The sequence below is a fragment of the Hemiscyllium ocellatum genome, chromosome 15, assembly GCF_020745735.1.
Source record: "Hemiscyllium ocellatum isolate sHemOce1 chromosome 15, sHemOce1.pat.X.cur, whole genome shotgun sequence".
Lineage (NCBI taxonomy): Eukaryota > Metazoa > Chordata > Chondrichthyes > Orectolobiformes > Hemiscylliidae > Hemiscyllium > Hemiscyllium ocellatum.
In genome coordinates, this window is record NC_083415.1 from 56194925 (window position 1) to 56222122 (window position 27198).

A 27198-nucleotide genomic window follows, 5' to 3' on the forward strand; every position below is an offset into this window, starting at 1 on the left:
GCTTTCTGGATGGACTACCAACCTGGATGATATTGTACTGGCTCATCACTTCAGTAGCGTGAGTTGAAGCTATTTAATGAACTCTGCTAGATCGGACTCCACATCCCATTCCCTCGACTCAGCTTCACTAAACTGTCGCCCCCCCCAACTTCTCTTGCTGTTCACCACGTTAGTGGGTGTTGTTAATGATTCTCTGTGCTCAAAGTGAGTCTCTCTGTCTGTCAAATCCAACTCCCATTAACCCTGGATCCCTCCACTCTTGCAAAATACAACTTGGCCATGCTAAATTGCCCGTACCATTCGGGGCTGTGTAGGTTAGTTACATTTGTCATAGAAAATGTAGAGTAATAATGTAGGGGAATGGGTCTGTGTGGAATACTCTTCGGAGGATTGGTGTGGACTTGTTGGGCCGGATGTCCTGTTTCCACACTGTAGGGATTCTATGTTCAACTCCGTCACCAACCTGGGTGAACGTGGGCAGACTGGGTACAGGGAGGATGGTCTCCCCTGGTTGGGAAGCTTGGGACAGGGGTGGGAGGAAGGGGTTTGGGTGAGAACAGTCTCCGGTTACAGAGTGGATCATTTAGAATTGTAATGAGGGAACATTTCTTCACTCAGAACTTTTGGAATTCTCTATCACAGAAGGCTGCAGAAGCCAAGTCACTGGATAAATACACAAAAGAGATGGATAAATTTTGAGATTTCAAAGGCATCAAGGGTATGAGAAGGAAGTTGTGAGCATGGCGTTGAGACAGCAGATCAGCCAATATCATACTGAGTAGTGTCGGCAGGGCCGAATGGCCTCGTCCTGCTCCTAGTTTCGGTGTTTCTCTGCTTCTCTGTAAACTCCTTGAACATGTCACCTTCCAAAATTTCTGCCCGTCTTTCCTGAAACTGTACATTTTAATATCTGCAGACAGTTTTCCACCGCAGATGCAGAGGAGATTTACCAGGATGTTGCCTGGTATGGAGGGAAGGTCTCATGAGGAAAGGCTGAGGGACTTGAAGCTGTTTTCGTTAGAGAGAAGAAGGTTGAGAGGTGACTTAATAGATGCATACAAGATGATCAGAGGTTAGACAGGATGGAAAGTGAAAGCCTTTTTCCTCAGGTGGTAATGGCTAGCACAAGGGGACATAGCTTTAAATTGAGAGGTGATAGATGTAGGACAGATATCAGAGGTAGTTACTTTACTCAGAGAGTAGGAAGGACATGGAACGCACTGCCTGCAACAGTAGTAGACTTGCCAACTTTATGGGCATTTAAATGGTCATTGGACAAACATATGGATGAAAATGGAATAGTGTAGTATAGATAGGCTTAGATTGGTTTCAAAGGGTGGTGTAACATCGAGGGCCAAAGGGCCTGTCCTGGGCTGTTATGTTCTATGTTCTGCAAGAGCCTCATCAAAATGACAAGCGACTGTGGTAAAGGAAGTAATGCTCCTTGCCCTTATTGGCCTGTCTGCAGCCTTTGACAGAAGTACACCCGCCATTTTTGTCCATTGCCTCTCCATGGTCTTCCGACTGTGGGGGAGTGCACACCCCGATTCTGGTCTTATCGATCCTGTCCAGGCTGCAGATGGTTTCTGATCCTGTTCCCACACAGTCAGGATTCCAACCCCTTTTCTCATTGGCGTTCAGTTTCTTGGCAACACCGTCTGAAAATGCATTATATGTGCTGATAACTACCAGCTTTATCTCACCCACACTTCTCTTAGCCTCTCCACTGACTTTAAATGGAGAGACAGCTTCACTGGTATCTAGTACTAGAGGAGCTGAAATATTTGCAATTATGCAAACGTTGGAAATACTGAAACAATTGTTTTGTTACACATGCAGTTCTCTAGCTCCCAGGTCCATTCCTCCCTGAACAACCATGAGAAAGAGTAAACCAAACGGTCTGCAACTTCGACATGGTTTTTGACCCTGAGGAGAAATTCTAACTACCAACCTTTGCTATCATGAAGACGGCCTCATTTTCTTCATCATAACATCTTCCACCTGCATGCGTGGCTCGGCTCACCTTCTAAAGCTCAGTCATTGTCTTTGCCACGAGTAGACCTAACTGTCTAACACTCCAGCAGCTTGATACCATCCAGGACAAAGCAGCCCCCGCTTGATTGGCACCACACCCACAAACATTCACTCCCTCCACCACCGTCACTCAGTAGCAGCAGTGTGTACTATCTATAAGATGCACTGCAGAAATTCACCAACGATCCTTAAGCAACACCTTCCAAACCCACGACCACTTCCATCCGGAAGGACAAAGGCAGCAGATACATGGGACCACCATCATCTCCAAGATCCCCCTCGAAGCCAGTCACCATCCTGACTTGGATACATATCGACGTTCCTTCAGTGTTGCTGGGTCAAATCCTGGAACTTCCTCCTTGATGGCATTTGGGTCAACTTGGAGCAGGTGAATTGCAGCAGTTCAAGAAAGCAGTTCACCACCACCTTCTCAAGGGCAACTAGGGACGGGCAATAAATGCTCGCCCAGCCAGCAATGCCTGTGTCCCGTGATGAATAGAAAAATAATGTTTTCCTGGGTGACGTTATGTGGTCTATCCTGCAAAAACCTGAGGCCATTCAGATCTCTGCTTCCATCTCCTGACTTGCTTACAGTCCAACTCACCCATCACCCCGTCCTCGCCAACTTATGTTGGCTCTGAGTCAAACAACGTTTCGATTATGAAACTCTCATCCTTCTTTTCGGATCCCTTTCCGGCCTCGCTTTTCCATTTCTTCACCAGTCCCGCAGACCTCCAGGGTATCTGCGCTCCCCCAATCCTGGCCTCTTGTGCATCAGTGATTTTAATAGCTAAGCCTTTGGACGAGGTGGCTGGAGTTGCCTTGTACTGTTTCCCCCTAAACTGCACAGCCACTCAGAGGTTCCACACTCACTGATCTGCATTGTCGAAGCATTGACTTCTAATTCTGGAGGTTGCAGTTGTATCAGGATCTTGGAGGTCAGAATAGCAGAAATTAATAATTGGAGTGACATTGATGCCTGGGATCCAACTTCTGGAATTGTCCACCTAAACCTCTCTGCTTTCCCCTGTCCTCTCTTCTCCCTTAAGATACTCCTTAAAACCTACCATTTTAGTCACCTCTGACCCAATACTGTATGTCCTTCTGCAGCTCAGTGTCAAACTTTGTTTGTAATGCTCCTGTGAAGGGATTTGGAATATTTTGCCCTGTTAAAGGTGCTACATGAACACAAGTTGTTATTGTTGTGTAAGTTGAAGTTGTTTGCTCATTGTATTAATTGGGATTACTGCTGCAATCCGATTTCCTCTTAACTCCCTGATTACCCATTATGTAATTGTGGAAGTTAAATACAGTTGTTTTCCCTCGCAGACCAAAATAGCTCAGACGTTATAGCGAGGCTTTGGGGGATATTGTTGAGGCTCTAGCTGTGGTGACAGTGCAGACCAGGTCTCCAAATGTGATAATCGAAACCCCCACACTGTCACCACGAGCAGTGAAATACTTGGAGCCTTGGGGATGAGTGGGGGTTGGCTCACATGAAGCCAGGGGGATTTGCTGATATGGGATTTGGAGCTGGCTTAGTGGGAGGTGTTGACTGAGCAATGCCAGAACAATGTCAGTTACTCATTAGACCTCAGCCAGACTCCTGTATGCAGTTCTGGTCACTGCATTACAGGAAGGATCACACGAGAGAAGGTACAGAGGAAATTAATAAGTACGGTTCCAGAAATGGAAGATTTTAGCTATTAGAAAAGATCAGATAGTCCAATGTTGGTGTCTTTGAATCAAAGGATCCCAGGGGGATATTAAATTGAGGTTCATGAAAGTATAGGGAAACTGAATAAAGTCAATAAGAAATACATTTGCATTAGCAGAAAGATCAATAAATGGGAAAGTAGATTTCAAGTTAGTTTTGGAAAGGTTAGGAAGAGGGTGTTCGACAATTTCTTTCACTGAGAGGGAGTACTCACTGTTAGAAAGGCTGAAATCCCTATGCCATTTCATACAAAAAGCACTTTGTCAGACTCTTGAAGTGCTGCATGAAAACTGAAAGAACTTGAATGCTGTAAATCAGAAATGAGAACAGATGTTGCTTGAAAAGCTCAGCAGGTCTGGTTGCAACTGTGAAGAGAAAGGTTAGATTAGATTACTTACAGTATGGAAACAGGCCCTTCGGCCCAACAAGTCCACACCGGCCCTCCGAAGAGCAACCCACCCAGACCCATTCCCCTACATTTACCCCTTCACCTAACACGGCGTACAATTTAACGTGGCCAATTCACCTAACCTGCTTATTTTTTTTTGGACTGTGGGAGGAAACCGGAGCACCCGGAGGAAACCCATGCAGACACAGGGAGAATGTGCAAACTCCACACAGACAGTTGCCTGAGGCGGGAATTGAACCCACGTCTCTGGCGCTGTGAGGCAGCAGTGCTTACCACAGTACCATCATGCCACAGAGTTAATGTTTCGGGTCCGGTGACCCTTCATCAGATCTGGCAGCCCAGGGCTGAGGAAGGGTCACCGGAGCCAAAATGTTCATTCTGATTTCTCTTCACAGATGCTGCCAGACCTTCTGAGCTCTTGAAGTGGTGTTGCCTACAGAGCAATGGGCCAAGAGGCAGCAAGTGGGATTGGGCTGGATAGCTTTCTTTTGCAGCCAGCACAGAAAGGATGGGCTGGACAACTCTCTTCTGTGCTGTAAATGTTCCATTCTTTTATGGATTGGCACAGCCAGGGAGATGCAATCTTCGTTACCTTCTATTCTCCTCATCCAAAGCTCAACTTTTCCCAGCCGTTGGAGTAAGAGAACCACCCATCTGACTTTTTGGAGGGTTGTCTCAAAGTAAGGCACAGGAGCCATATTTACCAAAGATCCTCAGACAGCACCTTCCAAACCCATGATCGCTTCCGTCTAGAAGGACAGGGGCAGCAGATACATGGGAACGCCACCACCTACAAGTTCCCCTCCAAGCCACACACCATCCTGACTTGGAAATAGCTCGTCATTCCTTCAGTGTGACTGGGTCAGAATCCTGGAATTCCTTCCCCAGTGGCATTGTGGGTCTACCTACAGCAGGTGGACTGCAGTAGTTTGAGAAGATAGTTCACCATCACCTTCTCAAGGGGCAACTAGGGACAGGCAATAAATGCTGAGCCCAGCCAGTGACACTTACAAATGAATTTTTAAAAAAACAGACTTGTTTAAAGGGCCAGCTCTTGCACAATGGACTGAATGGCCTCTTCTGTGTTGTAACCATTCTATGATCTAATAACTCCTCTGCTTACTGACCCTAATTACTCCATCGAAGCACTTTGTCACTTTGAACACCTCACTTAAATGCTCCCTTAATCTCCTCTCCTCTGTCAGAGAACAATGCCAGCTTCTCCAATCTCTGACTCTCACTCAGGAAGGAGTCTGCAAAGGAGACTCTCAGAAGGATGGTTTCAGGATTGAGGAACTGTGAAGACAGATTTGAGAAGTTGGGACTGTTTGCCTTGGAGAAAAGAAGGCTGAAAAGAAACTTGATTGATTTATTACCCTTTCCTGAGGGGTACCTGAACAGAGTGGAGAGGGAGAAGCAGTTTCTCCTTGTGGAGGGTATCCCTTTTCGGGAACAGGTTTACACTGGTTAGTAAAAGCAGAGTGATGTGAGACATGTCCAGAGGGCAGTTCAATGTCAGCCATGTTGCTATGGGTCAGATCCAGTAAGGATGGCAGATTCCCTTCCTGAAAAGGCATGAGTGAGCCTCAAGGATTGTTATGACAATCAAAAGGGCTTACATGGTCGACATTCTATTCCAGATGTTTAATTAAATTCAAATTTCACCATTTGCTGTGCTGCAAACTGAATCCATGTCCCCAGAACATTAATTTATGACTCTGAATTACCAATCCAGTGACATCGCCATTATGTCTAGAGTCTGGAACACACTGCCTGAGGGGATGGTGGAGGGCAATTTGAACGGAAGCATTCAGAAGGGAATTGGATTGTAATCGGGATAGAAATGTTGTGCAGGTTTATGGGGAGAACGCAGGAGAATGGCACAAAGTGGCTCGGTGGTTAGCACCGTTGCCTCACAGCTCACGAGACCCGGGTTCGATTCCCAGCCTGGCTTGACTGTCTGTGTGGAGTTTGCACATTCTCCCCGGGTGTGGGTCTCCTCCAGGTGCTCCGGTTTCCTCCCACAGTCCAAAGTTGTGCAGATTAGGTGGATTAACCATTAGTTCTGGGTGGTATGCTCTTTGGAGGGTCATTGTGGATTGAATGGACCAAATGACCGGCTTCTACACTGTAAACATTGTAAAGTGAAATGCTCAATCAGAAATGGGCTGAATGGCTTCCATCTACATTGCCTTAGACTCTGTTATTCTCACAACTGATATCCTTCAATCTTGATAGTGTTCTGATAAATACATGGAGCTCAGAATATTGGTGTAATGATTCCAACGCAGGCTGATTGATACAGCACCACTTCACTTTTGTAAGTTAAATAATTTAAATTAGTCTCAACATGATCCCTAGTGGCATGAATCACTCTGAAGAACTGCCTCTGATTCAATATCCTGTAGAGTTAGTGGGGAGTGGTTGCAGTATTGTCTGCTGACATTTAATAACAGTGAGAAGCTTAGCATGAAAACAGCCTGCAGTGCTCCTTTTCTGTGCCTCTCACCACTTTATGCTCCCCAAGTACAGAAAGAAATTTTCAGTTATATTTTCAGTCAGTTTACTCTGAACTTTGAGAAAGATGCAGCAATTTTCTGCTGGGAGAAATGGAGATGACGTCGATGGGAGTAAGCAGGCCTGCTGAGCTGGAGTTAACTGAATGATGAATCGCTAAACCCCTTTGGCATAGTATTTGTTTGAGCCAGATTTTGCTCTGAATGTTACATTAATTGGTGCAAGGTCACTTTGGTTGAGATATGTGCAGGAACACACGCTCTGGTGAGGATCACACGTGCACACCCACACACTCTCTCTCTCTCTCACACATTCAGACACACACATTCTCACACACACATTCATTCACACACACACATTCTCACATTCTCTCACACATTCTTACACATATGTTCTCACACACACATTCTCACACACACATTCTCTCTTACACGTTCTCTCTCACACACATTCTCTCTCACAAATATTCACACACACACACTCTCACACACACTCTCCCACACACATTCTCTCTTACACATTCTCACACATTCACACACACACACACACACACACACACACACACACACACACACACACTGCGGACACACACACGCACATTGCGATGATTTTAAGCAGATAATGTATTCAGGTGACGATCCACCCACCAGCACTTTAAGTAATTAACAAAAAACCTATTAACTAATTCCAAGGACAAAAGCAGATGATGTGCCTGGGTTATGACACTCTGAATTATACTGCAGTCTTTGTGTTTGATTTCAAAATGGAGGCTCAATTGTCCATACGGGAATTGATAATTTAGTCTTTTACCCCTCAGGATCTATAAACCAGTCCATTAAAATCTGGAAAAAGCATCCTTATTGTGTTGGTTGTACAAATTTTACAAGAGCAAATTACTCTTGTGGTTTTCTGCAGTTTGAAACTTTCTCTGAACTTGCTCCTGCATTAAAATGGTGAAAATGCACATAATTCCAAGTGGGATCTGAGAGATCAGGTTTGTGAATAGAATACTGACAAAGGCCTGTCCAACAGATGTCTGCAGAAGGACAGCTGAAGTAATCAGCAGTTCTGTCTACTGCTATTACTGTTCTAAGGTGAAGTTCTTTAATTTCAGCAGAATGTGAACAACTCGCTGAATGACGTCCCTTAAATAAAAACAAAAAGTGCTGGGGTCACATCAGCAGGTCAGGCAGCAATAGACAATAGGTGCAGGAGTAGGCCATTCTGCCTTCGAGCCTGCACCACCATTCAATATGGCTGATCATTCCTAATCAGTATCCGCTTCCTGCCTTACCTCCATAACCCTTGATTCCACTATCCTTGAGAGCTCTATCCAACTCTTTTTTAAATGAATCCAGAGACTGAGCCTCACTGCCCTCTAGGGCAGAGCATTCCACACAGCCACCACTCTCTGGGTGAAGAAGTTTCTCCTCATCTCTGTCCTAAATGGTCTACCCCGTATTTTTAAGCTGTGTCCTCTGGTTCGGGACTCACCCATCAGCGGAAACATGTTTCCTGCCTCCAGAGTGTCAAATCCTTTAATAATCTTATATGTCTCAATCAGATCCCCTCTCAGTCTTCTAAACTCAAGGGTATACAAATCCAGTCGCTCCAGTCTTTCAGTGTAAGGTAATCCCTCCATTCCAGGAATTGACCTCGTGAACCTACACTGCACTCCCTCAATAGCCAGAATGTCTTTTCTCAAATTTGCAGACCAGAACTGCACACAGTACTCCAGGTGTGGTCTCACCAGGGCCCTGTACAGCTGCAGAAGCACCTCTTTGCTTCTATACTCAATCCCTGTTGTTATGAAGGCCAGCATGCTATTAGCCTTCTTCACTACCTGCTATACCTGCATGCTTACTTTCATTGACTGGTGTACAAGAACACCCAGATCTCTCTGTACTGCCCCTTTACCTAAATTGATTCCATTTAGATAGTAATCTGCCTTCCAGTTCTTGCCACCAAAGTGGATAACCATACATTTCTCCACATTAAACTGCATCTGCCATGCATCTGACCACTTAACCTGTCCAGGTCACCCTGTAATCTCCTAACATCCTCATCACATTTCACCCTGCCACCCAGCTTAGTATTATCAGCAAATTTGCTAATGTTATTACTAATGCCATCTTCTATATCATTAACATATATTGTAAAAGACTGCGGTCCCAGTACTGATCCCTGCAGTACCCCACTGGTCACTGCCTGCCATTCCGAAACGGAGTCGTTTGTCACTACTCTTTGTTTCCTATATGCCAACCAACTTTCAGTCTAAGTTAGTACTTTGCCCCCAATACCATGCGCCCTAATTTTGCTCACTAACCTCCTATGTGGGACTTTATTAAAAGCTTTCTGAAAGTCCAGGTACACTACATTTACTGGATCTCCCTCGTCCATCTTCAGAGTTACATCCTCAAAAAATTCCAGAAGATTAGTCAAGCATGATTTCCCCTTCATAAATCCATGCTGACTCTGACCTATCCTGTTACTACTATCCAGATGTGTTGTAATTTCATCCTTTATAATAGACTCCAGCATCTTTCCCACCACTGAGGTCAGACTAACTGGCCTATAATTTCCTGTTTTCTCTCTCCCACCTTTCTTAAAACGTGGTACAACATTAGCCACCCTCCAATCCACAGGAACTGATCCAAAATCTATCGAACTCTGGAAAATAATCACCAACACATCCATGATTTCTCAAGCCACCTCCTTCACTACCCTGGGATGTAGACCATCAGGCCCCGGGGACTTATCAACCTTCAGACCTAACAGTCTCTCCAACACCAATTCCTGGCAAATATAAATTCCCTTAAGTTCAGGTCCTTCAGCCACTGTTACCTCAGGGAGATTGCTTCTGTCTTCCCCAGTACCAATTCAATTCTTCTGCCATTTCTTTGTTCCCTGTAATATATTCCCCTGTTACTGTCTTCAAGGGCCCAATTTTAGTCTTAACCATTTTTTTGCCTTTCACATACCTAAAAAACTTTTACTATCCTCCTTTATATTATTGGCCAGTTTACCTTCGTACCTCATTTTTTCTCTGCGTATTTTCTTCTTAGTAATCCTCTATTGTTCTTTAAAAGCTTCCCAGTCCTCCATTTTCCCACTTATCTTTGCTATGTTATACTTTTTCTCTTTTAACTTTATATGCTTCTTAACTTCCCTCATCAGCCACGGCCACCCATGCCTCCTCCTAGAATCTTTCTTCCTTTTTGGAATGAACTGATCCTGCAACTTCTGCATTATACACCGAAATATCTGCCATTGTTCCTCCACTGACATCCCTGCTAAGGTATTGCACCATTGAACTTTGGCCAGCTCCTCCCTCATAGCTCCATAGTTCCCTTTATTCAACAGAAATATTGTCACTTCCAATTGTACCCTCTCCCTCTCAAATTGCAGATTGAAGCTTATTGTATTATGGTCACTACTTCCCAATGGCTCCTTGACTTCGAGGTCCCTGACCAATTCAGGTTCGTTGCACAATACCAGGTCCAGAATTGCCTTCTCCCTGGTCGGCTCCAGCACCAGCTGCTCTAAGAATCCATCTCTGAGGCACTCCACAAAGTCTCTTTTTTGAGGTCCAATACCATCCTGATTCTCCCAGACTACCTGCATGTTGAAATCCCAAGGAACAAGAGAGAAAATTAACACCTTGGCTCTGTGACCTTTCATTACAACAACAGTGAAGAAAACATATTGATCTGAAACATTTAAAACTGTTTCTCCACTAGTGCTGCTGACTTGCTGTGTGTTCCCAGCATTTTGCATTTTTATGTTAGATTTCTAGTATCCACAGCACTTTGTCATTGTTTCCGTGAACAGGCATGCCCAGTGTGATACTCAGGGAAGGCTAGTGCGAGCGATCTTTAGAGTACATACATGATCTTGGCAGTCTGGGATGTACAGTGGTTCTGAGAAATGCGTCAAAGAGTAATGATGTAAAATGCTGATGCTGTACAGGGCAACATTGATTATCCGAACCTCGATTATCCGAATTTCAGATTATCCAAACAAGAGCTCAACGTCCCGATGCTTGAGTAAACTGTGTTATCCGAACATTCGATTATCCGAAGAAAATACTCCCCGCCCGTGTTGTTTGGATAATTGAGGTTGCCCTCTAATTAAGATCTTGATAAGCTGAAATGCACAGGTATCCCAGTGAAAGTCAAATCAACAGGAACCCTGTGAGGAGGCCCCGAAGTGGTAACCGCACAACCTCACTGCTGACAACGGGAGAGTGAATAAGGAACAGAAACAGAGAAAATAGGAGCAGGAGTAGGCCATTCGGCCCTTTTGAGATTGCTCCACCATTCAGTATGATCAGGGCTGACCTTCCAACTCAATAGTCTGTTTCAACTTTTTAGCCCTAGTTGTCACATTCTACTCCTTCTTGAAATCATGCAATGTTTTGGCCTCCATCGCTTTCTGTGAAGCAGTTCCACAGGCTCACTACTCTCTCTGGGTGAAGGTATTTCACATCTTTTGGGACATGGAGTGGCACGGTGGCTCAGTCATTAGCACTGCTGCCTCACAGCATCAGGGACCCAGGTTCGATTCTGGCCTCAGGTGACTGACTGTGTGGAGTTTGCACATTCTCCCCATGTCTGCGTGGGTTTCCTCCGCGTGCTCGGTTTCCTCCCACAATCCAAACAATGTGCAGGTCAGGTGAATTAGCCGTGCTAAATTGCCCGTAGTCTTCGGTACATCAGTCAGAACAAAATGGGTCTGGGTGGGTTGCTCTTCAGAGGGTCGGTATGGGCTTGTTGGGCCGAAGGGTCTGTTTCCACACTATAGTGAATCTAATCTAAACATCCTCTTGCATCGAGACCTGTTAGAATTTTCGATTGTTTCTATGAGATTCCCTTCTCGTTCTTCTGAACTGGAAAGAAAATAATCTTATCTGATTCAGCCTCTCCTCATAAGTCAGTCCTGTATTTCAGGGATCGGTCTACTAAACCTTTTGCTGCATTTCCTTTACATCAGGACCAACATTCCTCAGACAAGGAAACCAGAACTGCAGACAATATTCCAGCTGCGGTCTCAAGAAACCCCTGTATAATTGCAGAAAGAATGAGAGTATAAGGGTCTTGAATGGGAATATGCTGAGTCTGTCTTCTTTTCGACAGCTTATAATTTAAGAGAAAAAACAAAAAAAGTCCAGAGCATTTCTCACTGAAACTGTATACTGTGTAAAAGTCGAATATTTTAGACTACTTTTTAAGGTTAAATTTATGGGGTCAACTATTACATGGATACCACTTTTGAATGGCAAGAGGGCATTTTCTGGGGGGCATTCTTATACAAAATGATGAAGTAATTTTAAAACCTCAACTAGGTGATTCCTGATGAAGGGCTCTGGCCCGAAACGTCAATTTTGCAGCTCCTCCGATGCTGCCTGACCTGCTGTGTTTTTCCAGCAACACACTCTCAACTCTGATCTCCAGCATCTGCAGTCCTCACTGTCTCCTGTATGACTGTATTCCATGTGTGCTACAGGGGAACTGAGCTCAACTGAGCTGCAGACAAAGGGAGGTTGTCACCTGACTTTGACCTGATGTGACTTAAACTTTCACGCCAAATTGCTGTGAATTGTACATCAAAACACATAATAGCATGAAAAAAAATCATTTCCTCATTGTAACATTGATGTAGAGTATAATACCTTGACTTGCAAATGTTGATTTGTTACCTGTGAAGAACTAGGGTGGACCGTTGCACAAGATATATGGAAAATGTTAGGTTTTTGTGGCCAAAAATGGGGGTAAACTTTTACATGAGATTGATCTTTACACGAGTATGTACGGTAAATGTACACTCCCCAGTCATTTTTGCCCCTGAAGGTAGCCAGACTACGGTTTGGACAGATTACATCTTCTGAAGAACGTTTTAGGAATTTCATTGGGAAATGCTCCAAATCTTTCTGCCTTTTTCTTTTAAGTTGAAATCTATCCAAGCTTTTCCTCTATAGGCACCTACTGTTCACACCAATGTATCAAAGGCTGCCTAACAATGCAGCTGATCCAATATTGAAAAATTGCTGCGCTTTTCCAGCAACACATTTTCAGCTCTGATCTCCAGCATCTGCAGCCCTCACTTTGTCCTCGAAAAAGTAGTTTAACCTACTGCGAATCCTCTTGCAAGGATGCCTTCCTTCAAGAAGCTCTCTTCCTCCCATTCCTGAAGAAGGGCTCATGCCTGAAACGTCGATTCTCCTGCTCCTTGGATGCTGCCTGACCTGCTTAGCTTTTCCAGCAACACATTTTCAGCGCTGATCCAATATTGACTATTTTCAAGTTCAGCTAATCTGGAGTAACCTGTGTGAAAGCTCAGTTTACCGTAGGTTTTGCTCAATGGATTTTAATATTTTGCTGGCAGGACTGGCTGATGATTTCATCACAACTAGAATTATGATTCATCTGACTAGGGGTGGGGACAGAGCTCAGTGGTTAGCACTGCTGTCTCACTGTACTAGGGACCGAGGTTCGATTCTAGCCTCAGGGGTGGAGTTTACACATTCACTGTGTGTTCTGGTGCTCTGGTTCCTTCCATAGTCCACAGATGTGCACGTTAGTTGGATTGGCCGTGGGAAATGGGGGGATGCCCTTAGGTGGGTTGGTGTGGACTCAATAGGCTGAATGGTCTGCTTCCACACTAGGGATTCTGTGACTGTGACACATCACAATTTCACTGTAATTGTGATATCCCATCCAACCATTAGTCTTCATATTCCACCTACTCACTGTTGCTTTAGATATTTTGAGTAGGTCTCTTATCTTCTCACCCTTTCTGTTTCTATACCTTTTGTCATTTTCTGTTAAAAAAAACATGCTGTGAATGTGAAATTGAATATGTAGTGCTTTTCGTAATGGTAGGACTTGTCAAAGGGCTTTACACCTGATGTCATACTTTGGACGTGAAGTCATTGTTGGATCCTAGGAAACATGGGGGAGAAAGTGAGGACTGCAAATGCTGGAGACCAGAGCTCAAAATGTGTTGCTGGAAAAGCACAGCAGGTCAGGCAGCCTGAAGAAGGGCTCATGCCCAAAACGTCGATTCTCCTGCTCCTTGGATGCTGCCTGACCTGCTGCGCTTTTCCAGCAACACGTTTTCAGCTCCTAGGAAACATGGTCATTGAGCAGTATACAGCAGGCTGTACTATGGGGATCTGATTCAGTGATGGTTCTCGGGGGATAATCTTCACCAGGAGATTGCAGTCAATAGTGAGCAGTTTGGTGTAGGAAAGTGCCTGGTGCGATCTCGTTGATTCTTGCTAACTGCAGTTTCATTTTCCCATGGATAATTTTTTTCCCTTATTTTCTCCATCTCCTTAAACTGCTGTCCCAATAGGAGGAGCTGGACACAAACTTGGAATTGATCCAGACCTATCGACTGCACATTTCCCAGGACATCAATCAGGAGAACCTTCATCTCTTTGTCAACTCGTACAACAGGTAGAGACATTTTTATATAAGGTTGTTCTTTTTAGTCTTGGAACTAGCTCTGGAGCAATGCTATTGTTTTTAAAAAGAATGTTAAAATGTTGCCTAGAAAAGGTCAGTTTAATCCTATATTTTGTCTTAGACCAGAGGAAATTCAGGTTCCTTTTTTAAAACATTTATTCATGCATGTACAAATCAAGAAAATGGTGTCCAGCTCAAATCTTTATGACAAGAACAAAGGTTTCAGACTTTATCGACAGATAACAAGCCTCCATTCAACTGTCGCTACAAATAATAATTTCTAATGAAAAGATTACACTTTTACTCATTCATGTCTATATCCAATAGTTTATGTAGAAGACATTCCAGATTAGTACACCTTGAATATATTATCTAAGTGTATTCAAACTAATAAACATGAATATGTTATCTGGTAGCATCATGACATGTCCACATCTCCCAGCTGCAGGAATTACTTGTGGTCACAGAGCAACCTCTGCTGATTATTTTCCCTCCCCCATTACACTCTACACTACACTAAGGGGGAAGCTGAATGGTATTACAGGTTGTGCTGCTACAATGCGCGCTTGGTTAATGCGAATTTGCTATAACACGATTGACAAATTGGGGACACTGTTTCTAAAGTGCAAACTTTTAAAACGTGTTTTGGTTTTTACGTGGTTACATCGCCAACACTTTAAGCGCTGAGTCTAAAGTGTAATTCCTTTCTGCAATGCAGGGTTGTACAAGAACGTAATCATCGCATTATGGAAGAACTACCTATATCACTGGATTGTTAATCAGTGACTCAGATAATGTTCTGGGAACCCAGTTCGAATCCCACCACAGCAAATGGTGGAATTTAAATGTAATTTAAAAGAATCTGGAATTAAGGGTCTAATGATGATAATGATCATGATCATGAATTCATTGGATTGGTGATTGGTGGATAAACCCAACTGTTCCACTAAAGTCCTTTAGGGAAGGAAATTGCCATTTGTAACAGTCTGGAACTACAAATGACTCCAGACCTACAGCAATGCAATTAACTCTTAACTGCCCTCTGAGTAATTGACTTCATCTGACAAAAGAGCAGTGCTCCGAAAGCTTGTGATTTCAAATGAACCTGTTGGACTATAACCTGGTGTCGTGTGACTTCTGACTTTGCAGAATTGAGAGCAGCCAGTATTTTGTTGGTGGGGTAAGGGTTAAATGGAGTGTAGGAGACTTCTACCAAATGCTGATCCCCCCGGGTAACCAGCAGAATTTAATGTAAAATGTGAAATTCAGTCTCGGTAATAGTGACCATTAATCTATTATCAATTGTTATTGAAGTGAAGATTGCAGATGCTGGAGATCAGAGTTGAGAGTGTGGTGCTGGAAAAACCCAGCAGGTCAGGCAGCATCTAAACAGCAGGAGAATCGACATTTTGGGCATAATATTCCTGATGAAGGGCTTATGATCGAAAGGTCGATTTTCCTGCTTCCTGCAGTTACCTGGTCTGGCTTTCAGACCAGCAACCATGTGATTGACAGTTAACTGCCATGTGATTGACAGTTAACTGCCATGTGATTGACAGTTAACTGCTGTCAAGCTACTCTGTTCAAGGACAGTTGAGGATGAGCTACAGATGCTGGCCTTGTCATCAATGCCCACGCCTTATGAAACAATAAATAAAAACTGGTTTTCTGTCTCTATTGGTGGCATCCATCCCTATGCTGGTGCATGTCACAAAATTTATTCCTGACATGGATGGAAAGATTTTGAGGGAACACTGAGCCAAAGTATTGGGTACTTTCTTGTCTGGTCCTGAAAAAATAACCTGAGGCAATGTCCTCCGGATACTTTGTTTTCGTTGCAACATGATGATGCAATTGGACTTCAGAGACTTGCTCTGTTGATCCACCTAATGGTGAAAACTTGGGACTGTAACGACACTTAATATGGCAAAATTAATGATCAAGTGTTGACCTAGCAGATTCTGGATTAGTGGTGCTGGAAGAGCACAGCAGTTCAGGCAGCATCCAAAGTGCAGCAAAATCGAGGTTTCGGGCAAAAGCCCTTCATCAGGAATAAAGGCAGTGAGCCTGAAGCGTGGAGAGATAAGCTAGAGGAGGATGGGGGTGGGGAGAGAGTAGCATAGAGTACAATGGGTGAGTGGGGGAGGGAATAAAAGGTGATAGGTCAGGGAGGAGAGGGTGGAGTGGATAGGTGGAAAAGAAGATAGGCAGGTAGGACAAGTCCGGACAAGTCATGGGGACAGTGCTGAGCTGGAAGTTTGGAACTAGGGTGAGGTGGGGAAAGGGGAAATTAGGAAACTGTTGAAGTCCACATTGATGCCCTGGGGTTGAAGTGTTCTGAGGGAGAAGATGAGGCGTTCTTCCTCCAGGCGTCTGGTGGTGAGGGAGTGGCGGTGAAGGAGGCCCAGGACCTCCATATCCTCCGCAGAGTGGGAGGGGGAGTTGAAATGTTGGGCCATGGGGCGGTGTGGTTGATTGGTGCGGGTTTCCCGGAGATGTTCCCTAAAGCGCTCTGCTAGGAGGCGCCCAGTCTCCCCAATGTAGAGGAGACCGCATCGGGAGCAATGGATACAATAAATGATATTAGTGGATGTGCAGGTAAAACTTTTTTGATGTGGAAGGCTCCTTTAGGGCCTTGGATAGAGGTGAGGGAGGAGGTGTGGGCACAGGTTTTACAGTTCCTGTGGTGGCAGGGGAAAGTGCCAGAATGGGAGGTTGGGTTGTAGGGGGAAGTTGACCTGACTAGGTAGTCACAGAGGGAACGGTCTTTGCGGAAGGCAGAAAGGGGTGGGGAGGGAAATATATCCAGGGCATCAATGTGGACTTCAACAGTTTCCTCATTTCCCCTTTCCCCACCTCACCCTAGTTCCAAACTTCCAGCTCAGCACTGTCCCCATGACTTGCCCGGAGTTGTCCTACCTGCCTATCTTCTTTTCCACCTATCCACTCCACCCTCTCCTCCCTGACCTATCACCTTCATCCCCTCCCCCACTCACCCATTGTACTCTATGCTACTTTCTCCCCACCCCCACCCTCCTCTCGCTTATCTCTCCACGCTTCAGGCTCACTGCCTTTATTCCTGATGAAGGGCTTTTGCCCGAAACGTCGATTTTGCTGCACTTTGGATGCTGCCTGAACTGCTGTGCTCTTCCAGCGCCACTGATCCAGTAAATAGTTGGGGAGTCCAGAATTGGAGGGCATAGTTTTAGGGTGAGAGGGGAAAGATATAAAAGAGACCTACGGGGCAACGTTTTCACACCGAGGGTGGTACGTGTATGGAATGAGCTGCCAGAGGGTGTGGTGGAGGCTGGTACAATTGCAACATTTAAGAGGCATCTGGATGGGTATATGAATAGGAAGAGTTTGGAGGGATATGGGCCGGGTGCTGGCAGGTGGGACTAGATTGCGTTGGGATATCTGGTCGGCATAGACAGGTTGGACTGAAGGGTCTGTTTCCATGCTGTACATCTTTATGACTCTATGACCCTTCGAAGAGTAGCCTATCCAGTCCCATTCCCCTCTGACTAATGCACCTAACACTATGGGCAATTTAGCATAGCCAATTCACCTGGCCTCCACATCTTTGGACTGTGGGTGGAAACCCACACAGACACGGGGAGGATGTGTAAACTCCACACGACAGTCACCCAAGGCTGGAACCGAACCTGGGACCCTGGTGCTGTGAGGCAGCAGTGCTAACCACTGAGTCACTATGCAACCCCTTTAGTCAAATAGTCAAAGTCTTTTCCCCAGGTAGGGGAGTCCAAAACTAGAGGGCATAGGTTTAAGGTGAAAGGGGAAAGATTTACCAGGGACCTAGGAAGCAATGTTTTCATGTAGAGGGTGGGGTGCGAATAGAATGAGCTGCCAGAGGAAATGGTGGAGCTGGAATGATGGCAATATTTAAAAGGGATCAGGATGGGTATATGAATAGGAAGGGTTTGGAGGGATATAGACCAAATGCTGGCAAGAGGGACTAGATTAGGTTCAGGATATCTGGTCTGCACAGACAAGTCTGACTGAAAGCTCTGTTTCTGTGCTGTACATCTCTATGACTGTATAACAGGAAGTGGGAAATTTTAAATGTATTTCAAAAAAATCTGTTTATTTAAAAAATTGTATATAGCACAAGAACAGAAATTGCTGGAGGAAGTCAGCAGGTCTGGCAGCATCTGTGGAGAGAAAACTGTGTTAATGTTTTGAGTCTGGTGACCTTCTTGGTTCTGAAAAAGCATCACTGTACTCAAAATATTTCCTGTGTTTTCTGCCAGGTATGCTGAATTCCTGCTGTAATTTCTGGTTTCGTGCATTTCAGTTCTCTAGCATCTGCAGTTCTTTGTTTTATGTTCATGATGTACTTCTCATTCATTTTTACAGTCGTCGAGACCTGGAGATTGAACGACCCATTCTTGGTGTCAATGAAACAACCGTTAAAACTCTGCAGTGAGTAACTATTAATTAGAGAAATTAAATGTGTACAGTGGAGAGTAAACATTGGCTAATTACTTGTTGACATAGCAACAAGTTTCCTTTTAAAGTTTCAATTTCTGTTAATGCTCCTTTATGGGCTGTTAATTTGCTTAACATGTAATCCAAAAAGGTGTGGACAGATATTTATTGGCATTGGTAATGGGTTGTAAAGTTAGGATCTATACATTTGCAAATAAATCTAAATTTGTGTAAAGCTTGATTTCTGAGCTGCTCCTTCAGAATCTGGCTGGAGTAGTAATTGTCATAAAAAACTTTGCTAAGTTATCCTCGTCAATTAAACTTGGAGCTTCAGGGGTACCCACTGCAAACCTGGTCATAGCATGAAAGATGCTGCTTTTCTTCAAGTTTCTCTCTCAATCCATTGTTGATTTTTTTTCAGCCATGTAATTAAATCTTTATTCATGATATTAAGGTGCCAACTTAGCAACTTTAGTGGTATTTTGCGATTCCACTCTGAACAAAACAGAACATGGAACATTACAGCACAGTACAGACCCTTTCAGCCCTCAATGTTGCACTGACCTGTGAAATCAATCTGAAGCCCACCTAGGGAGAGTCAGGAATTCTATTCCAAGGACTGTCTGTTCCTTCTCAATTGGTTATTTGTTGCATAATGCCTAATGCCAGGAGTCCACTCAATGTGGAAAATGGGGCATTACAACTTTGCTTAATATATATTTTCTTGTCATCATCCACCTAAGCTTGGGTTCTGTTCTGCCACTGTTTCAGATCAAATTTGTCACACCAAGGTTTGGGTGTTTTCCAGTTTTTCGATTCCATTTGGCAGCTTTCCTGCTCTATATGGTTAAAGATTAAGCTACTGGCCCAGCAGGAGAGAAGACTAACATAATTGATAGGCAGATCTGCTCTGTAACAACAATTAGATGTGTGTGAAGCACATGTTATGGCAAAGAAGGAGGCCATTCAGCCCAAGGACTCTGCAGCAGCTTGTCAAATGAGCATCGTGCTAATCTCCTGCTTCCCCATAACCTTGTACATTAGTGTTATCTCTATAATCATCCAATCCCTGCTTCAGTTGGACTTCTGTGATTTTGTGTTTTAGCTTTTATAAGTGGCTGTAAAGTAACAGTCAGTTCCAGGGCTTTGTAGTACAGCTGATAATGTCCCTACCTCTGAGTCAGAAGGCCCAGATTCAAGATACACCAGATGACCGTGATGGTGTGTGGAAAGATGAACAAATAGGTTGCTCCAAAATAAACATATTCAGCCCTGTGTTCATCGTTTAAATCATTGTTTGTTATTATTATTGCCCAGTATAGTGAAAGAGAAACACTGTTCATCTGATTGGCTGCATCATGTTAAATTTTAACTTTAGGATTGAACAATCTCTCATAGGCTGTCCATTCCTCCTCTGCAGCTCCGTGCAACTCTGTCTGACCTCACTCTCGCCAACTACTGAGCCCTTCAACCACTCTCTCAGCCCTGACCTTTGCTGGCTTCCTGACCTCCATTATCCACAAATGCCAATTCATTCCAAGTCTCTGCTCCCTGCATCCCATCCTGCACTGAGTCTTGCTCCTCATAGGCCCCTGTCGTCACTTTCCTCCATTGGTTCCCTGTTCCCCACTGTGTTGAATTCAAGATGCTTCTTTTCTGTCCTTGATGCTCTGCCTCTTCCACCTTCATCTCCTGTTCATTTGTATTATCCTGCTGGGGAGATGATGGCCTTATGATATTATCACTGGACTGTCAACCCAGAAATCCGGCTAATGTTCAGGTGATCTGGGTTCGAATCCCAACACAGCAGATGGTGGAATTTGAATGCAATTTTTTAAAAAAATTAGGAATCTAATGTTGACCATGAATCCATTGTCAATTATCGGAAAACCCCATCAGATTCACTAATGTCCTTTAGGGAAGGAAATCTGCCATCCTTTACCTGGTCTGACCTACATCTGACTCCAGACCCACATCTGACTCCAGACCCACAACAATGTGGTTGACTTTTAACTGCCCTCTGGACAATTTGAGATGGGCAATAAACTCCTCTCATCCCATGAATGAATAAAGAGAAAACAAAAGGTTCTGATTTCGATAGCATCAGTCCTCCTCCTCCAGCTTCGAGCAGTTGACCATCTTGACCTCCATGTTCCAGAATCCTCTTTGTAAACACAATGTTGCACATTACCTGACGTGTGTCGGTACATTTCTGTAATATCAAAGGCATTATCGAAGTCTAATTTATAATTTCTTTTTACTGAGACAAAACAGGATCTGTAACATTAGCGTCAGCTCTCAACTCTCCCTTTATGGAGCATCCCTTTAGGAAATGAAAAGCTATAGGAAACAGAAACTCAGTAAACGGCAACGCTTATGAAAGTAGCACCTTAGACTGTTTGCCACGCACAATGACAGCTGTGTGTGCGCCTTGTTTTCCATTTCTGATAGTTGCCAGTTAATGTTTATGTGATAACACTCTGTTGGCAGTCAAGACCTCGGCATCTCATTAGATTTCTGACCCATTTAGGCTAAATGGTCCCAGGTTCCTGAATGGACGTCTTAGAGCTTTGCTTTTAACAAAGCTCTGAAATAATATTCCAGTTGCTCTTCACTCTCAAGTTGGGAAAGTCCCATAATATTTATTCCAGTATCGGTGACTTCTTTGTTTTCCATGTGTTTTGCACAAATGTCTTTGGTCTCAACTAAATTTACAATGTCTCTTGATTTTAACATCCCAGTATTGGCTCCAGTATTCAGATCCATTAAGATTTGTGGGCGGCACGGTGGCATAGTGGTTAGCACTGCTGCCTCACGGCGCCTGAGACCCGGGTTCAATTCCCGACTCAGGCAACTGACTGTGTGGAGTTTGCACATTCTCGCCGTGTCTGTGTGGGTTTCCTCCGGGTGCTCCAGTTTCCTCCCACAGTCCAAAGATGTGCAGGTTAGGTGAATTGGCCATGCTAAATTGCCCGTAGTGTTAGGTAAGGGGTAAATGTAGGGGTATGGGTAGGTTGCGCTTCGGCGGGTCGGTGTGGACTTGTTGGGCCGAAGGGCCTGTTTCCACACTGTATGTAATCTAATCTAAAAAAAATGACATGAGGAGTGCAATTGAACTCCAGGTGAAGCAAGTGCAGGTCCATGGCTAGAGAAGGACTGTAATGTTTAATGTTTCCTTATTTTTCCACTCTCTTCCTAAGACTTTGTACCTAAGATGACGCTATGAATGGTGACAATCTAAACTTTTCAATCTACTGCTGTACTTGAGCACAATTGGTTATAATACGTGTTTCTTCAACGTGAATTGGTTTTAACGCAATTGAAGAATTTAGACCATTATGTGTAGGACACAAACTTTCCTTGCTCGTATTGACTATAATGCAAATCTGGCCCCATTAATTTAAATGACACAGCTATTGTGCGATTTTCTTCTAAGGCAAGATCGAACCAAAAGGGAACTATCGTGTTATATCAGAACCAACGGTACACATGACATGAAAACATAATTCTAATTCCTTCTGTTTTTCTCCCAGGTGCCCTGCTTTACTGGTTGTTGGTGATAACTCTCCTGCAGTGGAGGCAGTGGTGAGTGAATCAGTGCCTCATTTATTCATTGCTTGTTTTTTCGATCTGCTGTTTTGAATGTGATTAACCCAGGGAATCTTGCGGGTTCCTTATTGCTATTCCCTCCATTTTCAGCAAACTAGCTGGCCTGGGAGTTTGTTCCTTGCTCCAATTTGTTTTGTTATTTTAAACATCAGAATACTCATGCACATGCCACTGTAACACAGCCAAGGGTTTATTGAGATGCCATATTAGACAATGTGGTCTCTGTGATAAGGTACAGCGTACTGTGCAGTTCCACTATGAGAATAGCATGCTATGGATCATTAACTACTTCCACACCTTGGAACTCTGCTTTCCATGCATGTGCTCAGTAAATCTACATGTCAAAGGTACATAGAATCTCAGAACACCTACAGTATGGAAGCAGGCCATTCAGCCCATTCACACTGACTCTCTGAAAAGCATCCCACCTAGACCCAATCTCCCCCCTGCCTTATCCCTGTAACTTCACATTTCCCATGCTAATCCACCTAACCTGCAGGTCTCTGGACTGTGGGAGGAAACCGGAGCACCCGGAGGATACCCACACAGACACAGGGATAATGTGCAAACTTCACACAGTCACCCAAGGGTGGGATCGAACTCAGGTCCCTGGCACTGTGAGGCAACACTGCTAACCATTGAGCCACTGTGCCGCCCAAGGGAAGTGACATCAGAGTAACAAAGTGGAGTCAGTAAAATATATTAAACTCCTCTAATCACTCTGTTACCATGGTTACATTGCCCTCGTAAACTTCATGGTCCTAGTTCTCTCACAGATTCTTCAGGTCATTCTATTCTAATAAATCTGTGAAGAGATTCTCAATGTGATAGACCAGCAGGTCTATCTGATCTGATGAGATAATGTTGACTTTATATTCAATGTTACGTGGAAAATTATCTGAACTCATTGTGTTGCTCCCTGACAGGAAGAGACAGGGTAGATAGAGGTAAACTATTTCCGCTGTTCAGGGATTCTAGAACTAGGAAGCATAGTCTAAGAATTAGAGTGAGACCGTTTAGGAGACATTTTCGGAAGCACTTCTATATGCAAAGGGTGGGAGAGGTTTGGAACTTACTTCCACAAATGGCAGTGGATACTGGATCATTTCTCAATTTTAAATCTGAGGTAGTTTATTTTGTTAAGGAAAGGGATGTGGGCCAAGGGCAGGTGTATGGAGATAGGCCACAGATCAGCCATGATCTCACTGAAAGGTGGAACAGGTTCAAAGGGCTGAATGGCCTACTCCTGTTCCTATGTCTGTCAAGAAGCCCAGAGCATTGAGTACTTTGGCCTTTTTATTCCGCACGTGTGTCTTTTTAAAATTCAAGTTTTGGTACACGACAGAATCTCTTGCTTAACATGTCCGTAGCTCTGAAGAGGGGTATGAAATGTGCAGCACCATCAGAGTTTGGCCTCAACGTTTCTTCCTAACCTCTGCAACAGTTCATAGAATCCCAACAGTGTGGAAATAGGCCATTCGGCCCAACTGGCCCTCCGAATAGCATCCCAACCAGGTGCATTCCCATTACGGCTAACCCACCTAGTCTGCACATCCCTGGACACTATAGGCAATTTAGCATGGCCAATCCACTCTAATCTGCACACCTTTAGACTGTGGGAAGAATCCAGAGCAGCAGGGGGAAACCTCATGCAAACACAGGGAGAATGTGGACAGTCACCCGAGGCTGGAATCGAACCCGGATCCCCTGGTGCTGTGAGGCAACAATGCTAACCATTGAGCCACCCAGTTCCAGTTTCATTATAAAGGGGATGTTGAAGTACTGGAGGAAGTGCAAAAAGGATTTGCAAGGATGAAATCAGAACTGCGAAGATATAAATATCAGGAAAGATTCAACGGGCTGTGGTGCTCTTCCTTTGAAAAGTGCAAAGAAATAACCAAATAAAGTGAAGCAGCCTTGATAGAGTCAACATAAGGAAGATATTTCCACATTTTCTTTTATGGAGTGTGGTAATTTGTTTTTGCAAATCCAACATTTGTTGCCTTCTCCCTAATTGTCCTTGAACTGAGCATTTCCTTGAGCAGTTAAGAGTTGACCACATTGCTAGTTATCTGTTGGCCAGACCAAGTAAAGATGACAGATTTCCTTCTCCAAGAGATGTTAGTGAAGCAGAAAGGTTTTTCCAGCTGTTATTGGTGAGTATCATTGTCATCATCACAGAGATTAGCTTTCAATTCGATATTTAATATATGGAATTTATATTCCACCAGTTATAGTGACTCCAATGTGCCCCAGGTCAGTAGCCCAGTGATGTTACCTCTCTGCCACCATCTGACTTTGTTTTTTAAAGCACTTACAGTTGAGGAAGAAATATAACAAAAGGAGAGTGCTAGAATAGGTTGGAGGATAGAACTGAATATGTAGTATAGGTAAAAAAATCAATAAATGGTAACAGCAGAACTAGATGTGCACTTGAAGAAAGTGGATATGATGAGGTGATGCTTAGATTACTTACTTTTTTTTTAGATTACTTACAGTGTGGAAACAGGCCCTTCGGCCCAACAAGTCCACACCGACCCGCCACCCACCCATACCCCTACCCCTACATTTACCCCTTACCTAACACTACGGGCAATTTAGCATGGCCAATTCACCTAACCCGCACATCTTTGGACTGTGGGAGGAAACCGGAGCACCCGGCGGAAACCCACGCAGACACGGGGAGAACGTGCAAACTCCACACAGTCTGTCGCCTGAGTCGGGAATTGAACCCGGGTCTCAGGCGCTGTGAGGCAGCAGCGCTAACCACTGTGCCACCATGCCGCCCACACACACTTGCTTCTGACACACTTGCTATTATAATGATTTGAAGCTTTGTAAGTTTCACTTCCACCATGGCAAAGCACCTATAATGACAGGCAGTATCGGGTTTGGAGCAGTAGGTATTCCAGTCACTAACAAACGGTGCACTATAAGTGGTGTTCATCGATTATATATAGACTACGTATATCCTTAATGGAGACCGTATTGCAATCCCCTGTGATGTGCAACTATGATGTCTCAGGTGCAACTACAGGTTGCTGTTGCTAATTCTGTCCTGCTTTTTCCATTTCACTTCAGGTGGAGTGCAATTCCAGACTAAATCCAACCAACACAACACTGCTGAAGGTGAGATTTCCCTCAAGCCCTGCAGGACTTTCTTCTGCGCGTGTTCAGTGTATTAGAGCATTACACAAATATAGAATAATTAAAAATAAGCAAATTCATCAAGATCTTCCTCTGATGAGAACATTTTCACCAGGCAGCAATAAGTTTGATTTTGCCTGATCAGTATTCAATCCTGCCGTGTAAGTTCACTTGGCGAATATCCCCGTCCCTGACTTAATGGCACGGGAAACATCAATGAAGAGCAAGCTGAGAGCATCGTCAGGGCTTGCATCCCTGAGGAATTTCTGTGGGGATGTCCTGTGGGGATGAGCCTCCACCAAGCTTCCTGTACGTCAGACAAGATTTCAGTCACCGGGGATTTTCCCATCCGCCTCAGTTTTTCAAGCTCTTCTTATCTGCATAGTCAATCGAGTACTTACCTAATCCAGATTAACAATCATAGTAGGTGAAACATAAGACCATAAGACATAGGAGTGGAAGTAAGGCCATTCGGCCCATCGAGTCCACTCCGCCATTCAATTATGGCTGATGGGCATTTCAGCTCCACTTCCCCGCATTCTCCCTGTAGCCCTTAATTCCTCGAGACAACAAGATCAATCTCTGATAGATTTGTCTATCGTCCTGGGTGCTCCCCTTACATTTCTTTACATCCTGCAGTAGGATTGTTGAATTGCCAAGTGACTGGAATGTTCTTGATCATTAAGAGATGGGACAGTAATATACAGCAGCAGTTCAAATACTTGTCATGTCTTGCTTTTGATTTGCTGGAAAGACTAGAATCAGGTTGGATTTTTTTCAGTAATGTATGGTCTCTTCCTTGACAGATGGCAGATTGTGGAGGACTTCCACAAGTTGTTCAAGTAAGTAGAGTTAATTCTGCCCCTTGCTTACCTTCTCTGGACTTGTTCACTAATTGTTGACATCAGATTTTAAACTGCCTGGGATGAACGTTTCTGATCGCGGTCCATTTGGGATGGACATCTGGATTTTGTTTGTGGGTTCTGGTACTTCTGTTTCTCACCGCACTGTTGAACATGAATAAAAGGTACAAGTAAGGTCACCATTATCCTACTGGACCACAGGGCGGTCTCTAATTAGACAGAGAAAACTGGTAGTGGTTGAACCTGAGGGTCTCTGCACCTCAGGAGAGGGGAAGGAGATTAAGAAGGAGAATCCTTGATGGTAACCTCAGCTGGTATGAGAATTAAACCATGTTGTTCGCATTACTAACCAGCTGAGCTAACATTTCAGCAGCTATACCTCAATGTTTGAGAGTGAGTCCGTTCGAGATATTAAACGCAAATCAGTGCAGCTTGATGTGTACCATCCTTTATTGAAAACAATATTTAATCTCTCAAACAACTGTTGATTTTTCTTTTAATTTCTTCTTTTCCAATCAATTTGTTTCGCTTTGCTTTTAACTGGTGTGGTTGTATGTGATGAATGCAGTTCTATCTCATGTGATTTCCCTCATGTGATTGATAATTAGGGATATATTAATGAGATTGATAAAATATAGACACATCTTGTCTCATGAGACAAGTGATCGGTTCCTCTTAGTGGGCAACATTGCAGGCTGGGTCCTGCCCTTTGACCTCCTGTGGGTGGACTCAGATTGGCAGACACCTTAAATCTGAATGAGGAAGGCTCAAGGGAACAGAAGGAAAGAGGGGGAAAAAAACCAAATCATAACAGGAACATCTCCCTGGTGAATATCCACGTTGGGTTGAAGTATGTGAGAGAATGTGAATCCTTTTTTAGAAAAGGCATTGTGACCAAAGTATGGTTTCACTTGCCATTACATAGAGAACTCTTCTGAAAACTTGGTCACTTATTGGTCCATATTTGGTTTGGAGTGGGGCCAT

The 27198-nt window shown here is 44.0% G+C and overlaps 1 protein-coding gene across 1 annotated transcript in view; it reads left to right on the plus strand.

Moving 5' to 3' along the window:
* The window catches only part of LOC132822991 (protein NDRG3-like), a 144144-nt gene that overhangs the window by 95027 nt on the left and 21919 nt on the right, over positions 1-27198 (plus strand). The window contains exons 9-14 of the mRNA XM_060836500.1: positions 2-58; positions 14034-14137; positions 18524-18589; positions 22129-22180; positions 25286-25333; positions 26158-26193. Coding sequence (XP_060692483.1) covers positions 2-58; positions 14034-14137; positions 18524-18589; positions 22129-22180; positions 25286-25333; positions 26158-26193 — 363 coding nt within the window. The remainder of the gene's footprint in view (position 1; positions 59-14033; positions 14138-18523; positions 18590-22128; positions 22181-25285; positions 25334-26157; positions 26194-27198) is intronic.